Source organism: Pleurodeles waltl, chromosome 5, assembly GCF_031143425.1.
Source record: "Pleurodeles waltl isolate 20211129_DDA chromosome 5, aPleWal1.hap1.20221129, whole genome shotgun sequence".
Classification (NCBI taxonomy): domain Eukaryota; kingdom Metazoa; phylum Chordata; class Amphibia; order Caudata; family Salamandridae; genus Pleurodeles; species Pleurodeles waltl.
Window position 1 is genome coordinate 963777262 of NC_090444.1, and position 15970 is coordinate 963793231.

Here is a 15970-nt window from a genome sequence, read left to right on the forward strand (position 1 = left end):
GAACCACTGCAGTAGAACACTGAGAAGATCCAGAAAGAACCATGCCATTAACCCTGCGTTTGGCTTAACATGCAACTGCCCCATCCCACTTGCCCTCAGAAAGTCCACTTTCTCTCAGTCAAAAAGTGATAGCAATCCATGAACATAGTCCAGACGTTTCTCCACTTCTGTGCCATAGGCTAATTAATTGTCTTCCATTCCTGCCAGCCATCCGTGTGCACAATATTGGTTTTCTTGAATGCACTCGCTATCTGCTCATCTATGCTCAACTTATGATTCAAGGATATTTATCTAAATTTCTGAATACATCTGGAAACACAATCTTTTTTGTGGGGACCTTGAGGTAGACACGGAAGACTCAACTATAGCCTCCACTATGTCCATAACCATTAACAGATTTTGCTTGACAGCTGCTCAGATGCCTAGGAGAAGACATTGAAATGTTTGGCTCCCACACTAACATGGTTTTCCTGTAAACTTGGAATACCAAGGAGACTTCCAGGTATAAATTAAACAGTGGTGTGGCGGAATCACCCCTTCCTACACGTTGCAAAGTGCTACTTTTCATTTCCTTGTTACCCACTCGCTCAAAATAGTCTGAGGTCGTGGAGCTTCAGCATGCAGTGCTTCACCAGGCTGCCTGCTGTCCTTAGGCAGCTCCCCTAGCTTCAAAGCCATGAGTCTAGACTGCTAACGTGCAAGAACGCCTGGAGAGAGATGCGTAAGTCTCTTTTGGAGCCAGTGATCAGTTGAACGAACACAAACAATATAACCAAAACATTCCCCTCTGGGGCCACCACAGTGAAATATGGAGAGCCCCTCTTCACTGTTCTGGGCAGTTTCATAGTGTCCCTATGTATGTAATACACCTTATCAATATTTAAAAAATTGGCGTAATAAAAAAAACGGGCTGTTTTTACTGCAATCAGACATGGTCTGCCACTATGCATAGTTAGTCCAGTGCTTAATTTGTGCTGGTGTTTGCCAGTGTTCGGCACCCACCAACACTTAATTCCTAACACCGGCACTTTTCTTCTGACTGTCCACCACATGGCTGCCTATTTCAGCAAAGCTTATCAGTTTACCTATATACACTAAAACATTATATTAGCAACTTGTCCAGGCTATTGATATTGGCATTTTTGCAGCACCGGCAGGGGCAGTGGGTGTTGCAAACTGTAGATGCATCCTAAGCAATACCTCAGGCCCGGACACTTTTTTTCCCTAACTTTTTTTTCACAAACTTAAGCACTGATTTTTACTATGAGGTTTGAAGACTAATAACATCTCACCAAATTTGAGAGATCATAAATGAAACCCAAAAAAGGAACATCAAGCTCTAAAAAACTCTAACCAGAGAATGTTTTTTTCAGAGTTATGCTTAATCTCAAGTATGCCTTTCACTTGTTCGGGCAGGTATTGAATGCAGCACAGCCAATGCCTACTAGGTACGTGCTATTTGAGATACTGAGTCTAATGTAACTAACTTCACAGAAGAGCATAACAGTGTGTAATGGCTTTTGGAAAGAAATTACACTGGTCAATTATTAATTCAGGATTCCTTTACACTTGCTGTGCAATGTATAAATACATAGAAATTTAGAGCTGCAGCAAGAAAAACGCAATAACTACTAGTAATTTTCTCAGGAACATTCCTGTTACTGGTATTTGTTTAAATACCTGACAAGTATTATGGACATCGTGCACCAGAATGTCCGGGGTTGCAGAAATGACATCCCACAACCATTGAGTCCTTATAAGGTCGCACAGTTGATGCATTGTCCCATCCTTAGCCTTGAAAAGCCTCTAATTTGCTTCCAAGTGGCTGGTTGATGGATGACGCCTCATAACTGCATAATGGAAACTGAGATTTTTAGAGCTCTGGCTAAGTTTCCATTATGCTGCCTTCATGGCCCCTGAGACTTGGCGTAGAAAGGGCAGGCCATAGGTACCAAAGGGGAAGTCAGATGTAGACGATTTACTCCTGGCTGCCCCTAATAGACATTCTTGGCCGGCCTTTTTGTGAACATTCACACCTCAATTATTAAACATTAGAAAGCCCAGAGGCCACGGTGAGCACAAGTAATGGACAGTAAGGGCCTAATTTAGAGTTTTGCGGATGGGGTTACTCCTCACAAACATGACAGATATCCATCCACTATATTACGATTTCATAATATCCTATATAAATCGTAAAATGGCGAACGGGATATCCGTCACATTTGTGATGGAGTAACCCATCCACCAAACTCTAAATCAGACCCTAAGTGTACAGAAGCGTATGATAACTACTAGAAAGAATACACAGCACCCAATCCTGGGCAAGAACCGGGAAATGGGAAACAAGGGAATCAAGACACTTTATGTGGTGAAACTAAAATGATAAATATTCGCAGAAACCTGATTTCCATATATTTATGTGCTATATAGTTTTATCAGTAAACCTGTTTATCTTTGTAAATTTAGTGGGAAATGTGCTGTCTGTAAATGACGGTGATCCACCACACAATGTTTTAGTTACATTCAAATATCGCCCACCTCATGGCCATTAAAGACAGGTGGGTCATAAAGGTTTGTTGTTCAAAAAATTGGGTTGTGTTTCTAAAACGTTTGAGAGGCACCAATTTACAGTGCTTGTTGTTGAAAGCACAATTCATTAGGAATTCTGTAACTAATGTAAATCAAACAGAAATGCAGCGTGTACTGCTTGTGTAATGTGTCAGTAAAGGCGACATCATTTATAACCTCTTTCACAAAATGTGACATCAGTTGATTACCATTGGTGTTGGTAAAAAGATGTTTTCAACGAGCGATGGCTCAGTGCACTGAGCCCCATATAATGCTGAGAACTGAGATCCAAAGTCAGAAGCAGCTGGTGTGTTCACCCACTTGCACGAGTTCCCGCTCTCTTTCGAGCAGAAACCCAAATCGTAGAACTACAAAATGAAGCAGAACGTGAGAGACCTCAGGAATGATCCTGACCCTACCTCCTTATCTTGAAAACAGAAATAGTAGTGGCAAACCTAATGGTACAAGGCGTTTCAGTAATTTGAACTGGATCCCAGCTTTAGCCATAAACCTGTGACTGTCCTGAAGCATGGTTGAGATGTGGTCCTATCATTCACAACGAGCATGCGAAAATTTGTTAACTGAGAAAATTAAAATAGCAACTGTTAGCAATGTATTGCACGTTTTTCCACACGTATGTGCTTATTGTTACCACCAGACTATGCTAGTATTAATTTCTCGAAAAATATCCATGCGTTGTGTTACTACCGCGAGACTCTTAATCAGCCGAAAAAAGCAGCCACCAGGTTGGGGCACTTTTCTAACATAACAGCAACCCTAATGAAGGAAAGCTCATTACGGCTGCACCACTGCCCCCTTTTCCTTGTTCTCTGTGGCTAAAGAGACCGCTGCTTCCAGGTCCCCGCCCCTGCTGGCTCCTGCACTTATGCTCATTAGAGAAACAGGGTCAGATCTCTTGCATGGCTGCACAAAACCCTGCGTCAGAGGCACTCATCCTGTATTGAGTTGCTTCTTCACAAACACAGACACGCTTTGTTAATTCATTTTCAAACGTGCACATGTTCCTAGATTTACAAGACTAACCTGACTGTTGCCTTCCTTCACAGATTGTTCTTGCTATGCCGTATGATACCCCAGTTCCAGGATACAAAAACAACACAGTCAATACAATGAGGCTGTGGTCTGCAAAAGCACCCAATGATTTCAACCTTCAGGAGTGTAAGTTGTGACTTTTCTGCCTTTTTTGCCTCCTGGTAGGAGGGAGTGATCAATATCCTTTCAATAAGGTGGGGAAAATCACATTCTAGCCTTAAAACCAGTTTGCCACTTTGCTATGAGGTACGTTACATTTCGTGAGATGACTTTGTAACGTATTTCTTCATGGTGGCCTGGTTGTATTTATTGTGTTTGTGCGTACATCTCTATGCTGTTTTTCCTACACGATACAGGCATCACATTTAAATGAAAACACACATTGTGAAGAAAAAAGACATTGTATACAACAAACCACAAAACGTGCTTGCGTGTGTGCGAGCAGTTATTACCTAAAATAACACAAAAAATTGTTTGTCAAAGAAGGTGGCTATTCATCGTTCCATCCCTAATTGGCCTGCGTCCTTTGTGACAAATGCCATTGTTGAGCAAGCACTGGAAAAGCCAACAGCTCTTGCCTAGGGAAGAATATTACTGTTTTGCAAAGTTGTAAAATAGACGTAATTTTGTAGTTCTGCGTATAAAATAAAGCCTATTGATATGTTAGTAGAAAGCAGTAAAATGGGACTGTCAAAAGGTGGTGTACATATGTTTGCAAAGAAACCCTGTACAAAAATTCCCATCACAATAGTAAACCAAAAGAAAGCATAGCTGGACTACTCTTTAGTTGTCTGTGCACATGCGCACAAGCAAAATGCCACATTTAAGAAAGCCAGTCACTGAAGTGGGCTTACCCATTGCATCAAGGTTATAGGGTATGGTGGATGGAGGCAAAATGTGATTGACACATGAACAGCCTAGAGGATGGAGACACTTAACCAAAAGCCCTATACGTATCCATATATGTATGTATTTTTATTATGATTTTTTTTAAACCTGATACTGGCTGAAACAGCTAAAGCTGCGTATAAGTCAAACCTGTAAAACAAGGGTTATCTATACTTTTACTCACCACTGGAATGAAAATATGACAAATCATACGTAATTGCGCATTGTTCTCTGTAACCCTTGGTTTGTCTAAAAAGATCTATATGCCTTTTGTGCGGACCTGAGCCTCCCTTATAAATAACCTGCAGGTTCACAAGTTATCACTAACAAGTTTATCTTTGCAACCTTGATCTCTAGCAGTGTTTACCTTCTTTGACCAACGTCAAGAAACAGCAAAACTGTAAAATGTTTTGATTTTCGTATAATTTTTTTTTTTAATGGGAGACCCTTTTAAAATCTTCAATTCAAGCAAAGCAGCTAAAATGGTACTTTGCCTGCCCTTGTTTCCTTGACCTCCACTCCTAGTTATAGCCTAATTAAACGCAAGAGGCATGGGTTAATTCCAAAAAGCCTTCCAGTCATAATTTTCTGAGCCCTTTCTTTTAAGCATCTTTTAATTGATGTTTTCCCAGAAAACGTATAGCAGTCAGTTCCAGAAAGACAATGGCATCATCCCTGCTTTTAAAACATTTTTTCACTGTTTCCACTCCACTTTTCTGTCTCCTAAAGTCCATTGTTTTTTTATGCCAGTCCCCAGAAACACCTACTCCAATTTATGAAAGAGCTGAAGCATACCTCTTCACAGTACACTACGTCATGATGCTGGAATAATCAACTTACGCTCTTATAAAGGGAGTTTGAGATCAGAAATTTGGAAAACCACAAAGGTTTATTAAATTTTAAATGCTATACGGAAAATATGCACAATGCAACATAGAAATCAACCACCATGATGGCCCTCAGTTACAGGAATATCTCAATAATAATAAGCAAAATCAGAAAAATAAAGTAAGTCTCAAATGTGCAGCAAACCATTCGAAAATAGGGCAGCAACCGTAGATGCTCAGGAAAGACTCCATGGCTCACCTCCAAATACGGGTCTTTTATAAAAAAAAATGTCACCATAGACATAATGGAAACTGCAAAGTCAGTGTACATGATGTATGCATAAGTATCCTTATGTCAACAAATCATATTGCAATATTCTAAAATGTGATATAACCCTACCAGCCTAGCACTATCCCACTACATGAATATTGATTCACCCCTTCTGACCTAAAGTCATCCAGAGGTGTCAGAACAAACTAGTTACATAAACAAACAGTCATGAATTGATGAAATATAGTATGCTAATAAGAAGAGCCTTGCAAAGAAGAAAAAAGGCATCCTCCAACAGGTTTTTAAGAACAACATGTAATACAAAATAAACAGTGCACATTTTACTGAGTGTGGTGTCAAATAAGAAATATAAACACATAATGAATATTATGAAACACTATCCATTTTTAAATAGTATGTCGAGGCCAACCTGAGGCCTAGTTTAGCCTATGACAGGAAACACACTAAAACATGCCATAACAATTTTGCTTCAACTGAAATAACGTCATATTAATTTGCATATATGTTTCAAATGTAGAATAACTTCCACAAAATCACCACAATGACCTCAGTACTACCACCATACCCCTACCAACACCACCATGCCAGCACCTCCTTAACCACAACTCTAATCACCACCACGCTACCCTTACCACCATGACCCTGACCTAAACACCACAACCACCCCACCCTTACCACATCACCCTATCCACCACTGTCCCCAAAACACCACCACCCTAACAACCACCACTCTAACCACCCTATAACCTCCATAACCACCTTAACCAACACTGCCCTATCTACCACCACTACCACCCTCACCCTGCACCACCCTCACCACCACCACAATCAACCTACACACCACCACCATAAGCACCACTACTACCTCCCCACCAAATAATTAACAGACACCAACTAAAGTTTGGTCTAAAATTTCTAATATTCTCACCTTACCCACCACAATCCCACCCACCACTACACTAACAACTACTACCACCGTAATCACCATCATGACAGAAACTTACACCCTACCGCCACCAAAACTGCCTCCAATCTAAGCAGCCCACTAACACCACCCCTTACCACCATCACCCTACCCACCACCACTACCCTAACTACCCCACCATAACCTACCACACCCTCCCCTAACCACCACTTTACATGAACCACCATCCCCCTCTCCTACCCTAACCACCACCAACCTGCCTATCCTCACCCTACCATCACCACCCAAACCACCAACACTTGAACCACCAATTTCACCAACTTCACCACTACCACCCTAACCAGCCTACCACCACCACCACCCTAACTACCACCCTGCCACTACCACCCTAACCATTCTACCACCACCACCCTACTCACCACTAAAACTACCTCAACCATACCACTACCACCCTAACCACGATTCTACCCTAACCACCACCATATTAACTACCATCACCCTAACCATCACCCTATCGCCACAAACAGCCTCCCGCCACTCTACCACCACCACCCTACTCAACACCACCACCACCCTAACTACCCCAACCCTACCACAACCACTACCATCCTAACTACCACCACCCTACTCTAACCACCACCCTAACCACTCCACCCTACCCTAGCCACCACCCTACTGTCACCACCCAAACCACCATTTTAACCCCCACCTTTACTACTTTCACCACCATCACCACCCCACCACGACCATAACCACCATAATCACCCTAACCAGCCTTCAACCACCACCACCCTATGTACCACCACCATCCTAGCTACTCCCACCCTAACCGCCGCCCTACCCTACGCAACACCCTACACTAACCTCTACCCTACACTAACTGCCATCACCCTGTCATACCATAACCACCATACCTACTTAACTTCCACCCTACATCACCTCCCTTACCACCACCACTTTAATCATCACTTTCACCACCACCCTCACCTACATCACCACCATCACCATTACCACTCCCACCATAACAACCACCTGAATGCCACCGCCTTAAACACCACCACCCTAGTCACGACTACAGCTCAAATTACCCCAACTCTACCACAACCACCACCACTCTAAATCACCACAATACCCTAATACCACCACGCTACTCTAACCACTACCCTAACCAACCCACTCTACCTTAACCATCACCCTACTATCACCATCTTAACCAGCAACACTTTAACCATCCCCTTGATCACCATCCTCACCTACCTCACTATCATCACTCTCTTCACCACTTTTATCACCACTGTTACCATCATCACCTCTCAAATCACCACCCTAAACATCACCACCCTAACTACTTCCACCCAACCAGCTTACCACCCCAAACCACCTCCACCCTATCTGACCCACCACCACCCTAACCACCACCACTGTTCTGTCTTTACTATCACCCTACACTGACCACCATCACCCTGTCCTCCCCTAACCAGCACCAACCTACCTAACCCTCACCCTACCATCACCACCGTAAGCACAGCCACCTTAACCACCATCTTCACAACCCTCACCTACATCACCACCACCATCACCCTTACCACCACCACCATAAAAACCACCCATAACACTACCGCCATAACCACCACCAAGCTACCCTAACCACTACCCCATATCAGCTAACACCTTACCTTCACTACCCTTACCACCACCCCCTATCACCACCACTCTCCTCACCCTCTCCACCCGAACTAACCAAACCCTACCACAACCATCACCACCCTAACCACCACTCTACACTAACCGCCACCACCCTACAAAAAGCACCACCCACCTTACCTTAACCACAGCCCTACCATCACATCCTAAACAAGAACTTTTTAACCATCACTTTCCTCACCACCACACTCACCTACCTCACCACCATCACCCTCACCACCACCACCGAAACCACCAACCCACCACCACCCTAACCATCGTCACCACAACCTTAACCATCACCACCCTAACTAGCCCACCACCCCCCTACCCACCACCACCACCTTAACTACCCCCACCCTAACCACTACCACTGCCGTACCCTAACCACCACCCTGCACTAACACCATTGCCCTGTCCTATCCCAACCACCACTAACCTACCAAACCTCTACCCTAATATTAACCACCCTAACCACCACCAACCTCACCTCCACCACCCTCACCTACCTCACTACCATCACCCTTACCACTACCACCATAACAACCACCCTAAACACTGCCACCCTAATCACCACTGCATAACCTAACCACCATTACCCTATCAATCTCCACCCTAACCACCACATTAAATGTCACCACCCTAGCCACCACCACTCTAAACAGCCTACTACTACCACCACCACCACCCTCCCCAACACCACCCTACTGAAAACCCAAACTACTCAACCTTACCACCACCACCACCCTAATCACCTCACCCTACCCTAACGATCACCCTACCATTACCACCCTAACAAACACTCTCACCTGCCTCACCGCCATTACCCTCACATTACCACCCTAACCACCACTTTAGACACCACCACCCTAGACTCCACCACCCTACCCTAACCACCACCACCAGACTGTGCCCTAACAAACACCACCCTAACCACCACCCCATGCTAACCATCACCAGCCTAATCACAACTGTCCTAACCACCACCACTACCCTAACCACCACCCTTAACACCACCACTGCCTTCACCACCACCCTCACCCTACCCACCACTGTATCCACCAGCATTATAACCACCACCACACTAACCCCAATCATTACCACCCTACCATCACCCCCTTAACTACCACCATCACCATGACCACCACTCTAATTACCAACACCCTGTCCACCACCACTTTAACCACAAGCACCATCCTAACCATCACCACCACATTAACCACCACTCCCACCAGCATCTTCACCACCACCAACCTCACCACTACCTTCACCTACCTTACCACTATCACTCCTACCACCACCACCCTAAACACCGCCACCTTAACAATCAACACCCTACCCTAACCACCACCCTACTAACCTTCAACACTGTACCCTAACCAACACTACACTAACCATCACTAGCACCTGATGCTAACGATCACCAGCCTTACTGCAACAACCCGACCATCCCACACCACCTTCACCACTACCACCACCACCCTCACCCTATCTACCACCACCCCACACTAACTACCACCACCACTCAAACCACTACCTTAACCACCACCGCCCTATCACCACCACTCCTCCAACCACTACCATGCTAACCAACCTACTACCATCTCCATCCTACCCTAACCACCACCCTACCATAACAAACACCACCCTAGCCACACTCACCTTCACCATCCTAACACCACCACTACCATATCACCACCAAACTTGCCACTACCACACTAACACCTCCTCCCTACCATTCCCACCCACGCCTCTACAACAACCAGTGTCACCACTTACCACCAACACCACTGTCACTACTCTCACTACTGTTCAAACCACCACCACCATGCTTGCCACACCATGCTCACCCCACCATGCTCTACACCCCCACCCTTTCCACTACCCTCAACACCAACCCTGGCACCTAATCTCCACCACTACCCTAACTACCGCCAGCACCCTAACCACCACTACCATCCTACACCACCCTTACCAGCAAAACACCACCACCACACTCACCAATGCCACCCTAACCTCCATACCTAACCACCATTGCCCTTTTACTCAACATGTCACTCAATTCCTGTAAGAAGCTCTTAATTTTTAACAACCATTTTCAGCTCATTACTTGATTGCTTTTATGGAAAGTTGTGGCCTATGTTTGTGTTTGTTTATTCTCAAGTATTGCATCTAGGTATTTAGTAACGCTAAGTCATATCCACTGTAAAGTTCCAATCATTAAATCTGTGTTGGGTTTCCACTTGTGATTGCTTGCTAAGTACTGTACATGACTATTTTCACACCTTTACTCTATCCTCTTGGGATAAAATGGCATGTCAAATGTAATGTGATTTTAGCCCAAATTAGGGTATTTACTTTCTGGACTTACTTAAATAAAATACATGACAGAATCCTTTGAAGATTTATCTTTATCCTTTATGTTGAATTGTTCAAAAATTAGAATAGTTATAGTTGAAAGTGCAAGAAACTCAGGAGAGGACTGAGTTAGAATTCAATTACACCCTCTTCGTCCTCACCTGTTTGCCCCATTGAACAAATACTTGAAAATAGGTGACAGCATAACTGAAGCAGGCTGCCTTTGTAAAGAACTCCATAAAATTCTAACAGAATTCCACAATCCAGAGCTCTTAAACATGGATACACTATGATCACAAGATTTATGTGACAAATTCTCCAATTAATTCATGTAAAATATTACAAAGATTAAAAATGACCTGAAGGGGAACACGGACAACTCTACAACAATGCATGGCATAACCACTGCAGGAGGAGACACCAATGATCGTCTATCAATGCATACCTTTAATACCCTGTCACAAAACGTTTTCCTCAACATTTATCATTGCTGTCAGCCCATCAGGATCACCTTAAGACCCAGCACCGCCAAAACTCTTTGAAGATAATCTTCGCTCAACATGTGCAAGGAAGGTGGCAAATAAGTCCCTGAAACTAGATTTCATGGAGCTCAAAACCTCCTACATCCAACCTCTCCTCAAAAAGAAAAACCTTTTTCTCAGCAAACTAGAGGCCCATATCAAATGGACCATTCTTAGAAAAAAGGCTTGAAAGAGCAGCATTTACTCAACTCTCTAGGTGTGCCAAAAGTTATGTCTTACTGTCAGACCAACAGTCCGATTTCAGACCAGGCAGAGACATCTGGGATGATCTAAAACTCACAGTGGATGAAAATGGAGGAGCTGCTTTATTACTTCTGGATTAATCAGCTGCATTTGACACTGTCCACCACCATACACCACTGCAAAGATGTCACAAAACCGGAATCTGTGCAAATGTTTTAGAATAGATTACTTCGTACTTCTTGAAGTGTAGACTTCCTACCCCTTTCATATCATCTTCTCCCAAACAAGACTGTGGCATTCCTCATAGGCCCATCATATACAATCTATTATTAAAAATCTACCTACCCCCCTTACCAAGTTTGATTAAATCATACAACCTCAGCTGTTACAACTATGCAGATGACACCCAAATCATTTTTAAACTGGATAGCACCAAAGACCTCTACAATTCACAACTTAATGATTGCCTTTGTGCCATAAACACATGGGTGGTTAATTACCATTGAAAGCTATATACAACAAAGACAGAGAAAATGACCTGCGAAAAATGGCAAAACTACCCGCCTACTGCTGTATTGCTTAAGGAACTAGAAGCACGTCCAAAACATTAAGAGAAGTTAGAAATGTTAGAGAAGTGAGTTAGTATGGCTTCAGACTTATCCTTGATACTGCATGCTAATAACATCAGAAAGAGTACATTCTACACAATTAAAATACATCATTGCATCTTCCCATGCCTTATTCATCAACATACACTGCAAGCCATCTCCACGCTCAGAATCTCCAGACTGAACGATGGCAAAAGCCTATACCTTGGCACACCTGCAGTCTTTATACGCAAAATACAACTTATCCAAATTGCTGCTGCAGGCTTCTTCTCCACCTTCACCGAAGAGAGCTTGTGACTTCAGTCCTGCAATCACTCAAACGGTTACCTACAGCTAGGAGGGCAATTTTCAAGACACTGCATTGTCCACAGAGCCTCCTAAGGAAGTGGACTGCTATACCTACAAGATAAATTCAAGCATTACAAACTAAACAGAACACTGCTCTCCATGCACTCACCATTTATCATTATATCACCTTACCATAAGAAATCCGTAGGAGGCACTGCTTTCTCACTTCAAGCTGTGAAGCTCTGGAACTCACTATTATCCAAGTGTATGTGCTCCTAGGTGCTTCTAACTACCAGCATAACATGCACCCAGGAGGATATACATTTCCAAAGACAGTTGAAAACATGACTTTTTCCAAGAAAACTACAGCACCCACATCCGGCAACAGAGCCAATAAAACAGCTGTACCCCCATGTGAAGTCCCCAGCTTGCAGCCCACAAATTACAAACAACTCAACCAGCCAACTGTTTTTGATATACACGTAAGCTAAGATGAGCTGACCTATAGTTCACCATGGCACTATATAGGTATGTACTTCCATATGTAACACTTATGGCTCACTATAATACTAAAACCAGAATTTGCAGCAGTCAGCAACAAATTGAAACTTATACATCTTAAGTTCACTTAAAACATATCTGCTATGGGTGTTGTCCATCACGAGTACTGTACCGCCACAAAAACAGCCATCAGCAAATGAACAGGCATGGAATAACTGAAGAGTTATGTCACACATTGCTGGACAATTTGACAACCCATTGCAGTAACCAGCTAAGCAGGCTATATTATATGAAATACCGTAAAGCGACCTGCAGAGCCATTCAAGTCTACCAGAACACTGAAAACCATAAAACTGTGTATCTGTCTCTCACACTTCATAGTCCAACACACTGATATACTCTGTACACCATGACACGAACATTGCACCTCAGTGGTCATTACGCACAATATGGAAACTTATCCCAAGCAGGATCAGAACAAAGACATCATCCTTCCACCCTCACACCCAACACAGTGTAGCTTGCTACTCATGTAGGCAAGCGCTTCAGCGATCCACATGGGGTACTAAGCGCTATATAGATGCTACAACACAATACGAGACAGAATAAAAATGTAATTTGATCCGTTGTTAAACAGTGCCCAACCCTACCCCACTAAAGTTGGAGAAAACTTTGGAAGCTCTCTAACTCCCGCTCAGCGCCCATCACAATCTGTTCATGATCTCTGTTTTATCCTGATCTTAACATCACTCCGCTATATAGGCGCCATTACTTCTCTGCGATTCCCTACCTGCTGTAGCAGTTTGTCCACCCCATACTTGTTCCTGCATTTACTAAGTTAATGAACCACCGTGCCCCCAGAAAGTGAATCGTTTTCAGGTCTGGCTTTGGAGCTTTGCTTTGAAGTACCTTTTGTTATCAATACTTTAAAATATAAATAGAGTGGGCTTTGTCTCCTCCCAGAGGAGCGCTTATTTCTCTCCTCGTCCTCTTGTCTTTGGTATATCCTTCCTCTGCCTGTCGGTTGCTGGCATTGCAGTGCATCAGTGACTACTACGCAAGTCACAACTACACTGATTTTTCACACATAAAGGGGGTCATTCTGACCCCGGCGGGCGGCGGGCACCGCCCGCCGGGCGGAGACCGCCAAAAGACCGTACCGCGGTCAAATGACCGCGGCGGTCATTTTGACTTTCCCGCTGGGCAGGCGGGCGACCGCCAAAAGGCCGCCCGCCCGCCCAGTGGGAAAGCCCCAGCAACGATGAAGCCGGCTCCGAATGGAGCCGGCGGAGTTGCTGGCGTGCGACGGGTGCAGTGGCACCCGTCGCGATTTTCAGTGTCTGCTTTGCAGACACTGAAAATCTTAATGGGGCCTTGTTAGGGGGCCCCTGCAGTGCCCATGCCAGTGGCAGGGGCCCCACGACACCCGTTCCCGCCAGCCTCTTCCTGGCGGTGTAAACCGCCAGGAACAGGCTGGCGGGAAGGGGGTCGGAATCCCCATGGCGGCGCTGCTTGCAGCGCCGCCGTGGAGGATTCCCTGGGACAGGGGAAAACCGGCGGGAAACCGCCGGTTTCCCTTTTCTGACTGCGGCTTTACCGCCGCGGTCAGAATTGCCCATGAAGCGCCGCCAGCCTGTTGGCGGTGCTTCCCCCGTCCCCGGCCCTGGCGGTCCATGACCGCCAGGGTCGGAATGACCCCCAAAGTTCTTTAGGTTCTACACGCATTGTATGTTTTTTTTTGGTCCGCCCTCTAAACGTAAGCGAAACCTGTTGGCTTTGCCAGTGCGTGTTTAATATTACGTATCTGTTTTTGGCTGCGAGCAACTAGGGTCGAAAGTTTGAGGGTGCGGGCAACTCATCGAGGTAGGGCATCATGGGGGTCATTCTGACCCCGGCGGGCGGCAGGAGCCGCCCGCCTGGAGGGAAGCGCCAGAAGACCGTACCGCGGTCAAAAGACCGCGGCGGTCATTCTGGGTTTCCCACTGGGCTGGCGGGCGACCGCCAAAAGGCCGCCCGCCAGCCCAGTGGGAAACGGCCCTCCATGAGGATGCCGGCTCCGAATGGAGCCGGCGGAGTGGAGGATGTGCGACGGGTGCAGTGGCACCCGTCGCGTATTTCAGTGTCTGCAATGCAGACACTGAAATACAAAGTGGGGCCCTCTTACGGGGGCCCCTGCAGTGCCCATGCCATTGGCATGGGCACTGCAGGGGCCCCCAGGGGCCCCACGACACTCCTCACCGCCATCCTGTTCCTGGCGGTCGGAACCGCCAGGAACAGGATGGCGGTGAGGGGGTCGGAATCCCCATGGCGGCGCAGCAAGCTGCGCCGCCATGGCGGATTCCCATGGGCAGCGGAAAGTCGGCGGTACACCGCCGGCTTTCCGCTTCTGGCTGCGGCTGTACCGCCGCGATCAGAATGCCCGGCGGAACACCGCCAGCCTGTTGGCGGTGCTACCGCCGACCACGGCCCCAGCGGTTTTTACCGCCGGGGTCAGAATGACCCCCCATGTCTACAAATGCACTTGACTTCTAGGGAATGGAAGGCTTCGAATGGCTTTCGTGCCCTTTAAATAGACAGACCGGAGCTGACGAAGTCATTTGAGTCACAGAGACCTGCAATACTTGTGCAAAACAACAGATGGCACAGCCTTCTTTAACTTGGGTTTTATTCCCGGTGCGCACGCAAAAGAAGGTTCAAGAAGCAATGACTGCGGCTTGTGGGAAAAACAGACACACACGAGAAAGTGTCTGTTTCAAAGTCATTGTTCGGTTTTATGCCGTCTTTTCTTCTCCCGCCGAGTGTTGCGCCTCTGGTGAGCTGTAGCACGTCGTCGCTGGAGACATTTCAATAGGGTTTGCTGTGATGGTAGCCAGAGACCGATGACACAGGGTTTTATCAGCTAATGTCGCCTTTGACCTTTTAAGGGAACATTCCTCGACATTGGTTATGTCGTGTGATGCGCATAGCTTTAATGAGATTTTCTGGGCGCAGTGACCTGTCTACGAACGGATATTATCTCAGTGAATAATTAAAAAAATGAGTCGTGTCGGTGTTTGTCAAAAGCTCATTGGGTGGAAAAAGTTAGTTTTTACTGTGACACACAAATTAGAATCAAGCTTCAAAATATGGTAAAGAAAAACGAAAACTTCTTCATGTGCTATTCGTTTTTGAGGGGCAGCTAATGGGACTGCATAATACAGACGTCTTTATGTTTGGGGAAGTGCAAGAGAAGCAGCCAGATACCTTGCTTCTAT

The 15970-nt window shown here is 45.5% G+C and overlaps 1 protein-coding gene across 1 annotated transcript in view; it reads left to right on the forward strand.

Moving 5' to 3' along the window:
• Positions 1-15970, forward strand: part of PYGB (glycogen phosphorylase B) — a 635794-nt gene that overhangs the window by 317333 nt on the left and 302491 nt on the right. Inside the window, exon 6 of the mRNA XM_069235083.1 lies at positions 3636-3747. Within this exon, the coding sequence (XP_069091184.1) occupies positions 3636-3747 (112 nt within the window). The remainder of the gene's footprint in view (positions 1-3635; positions 3748-15970) is intronic.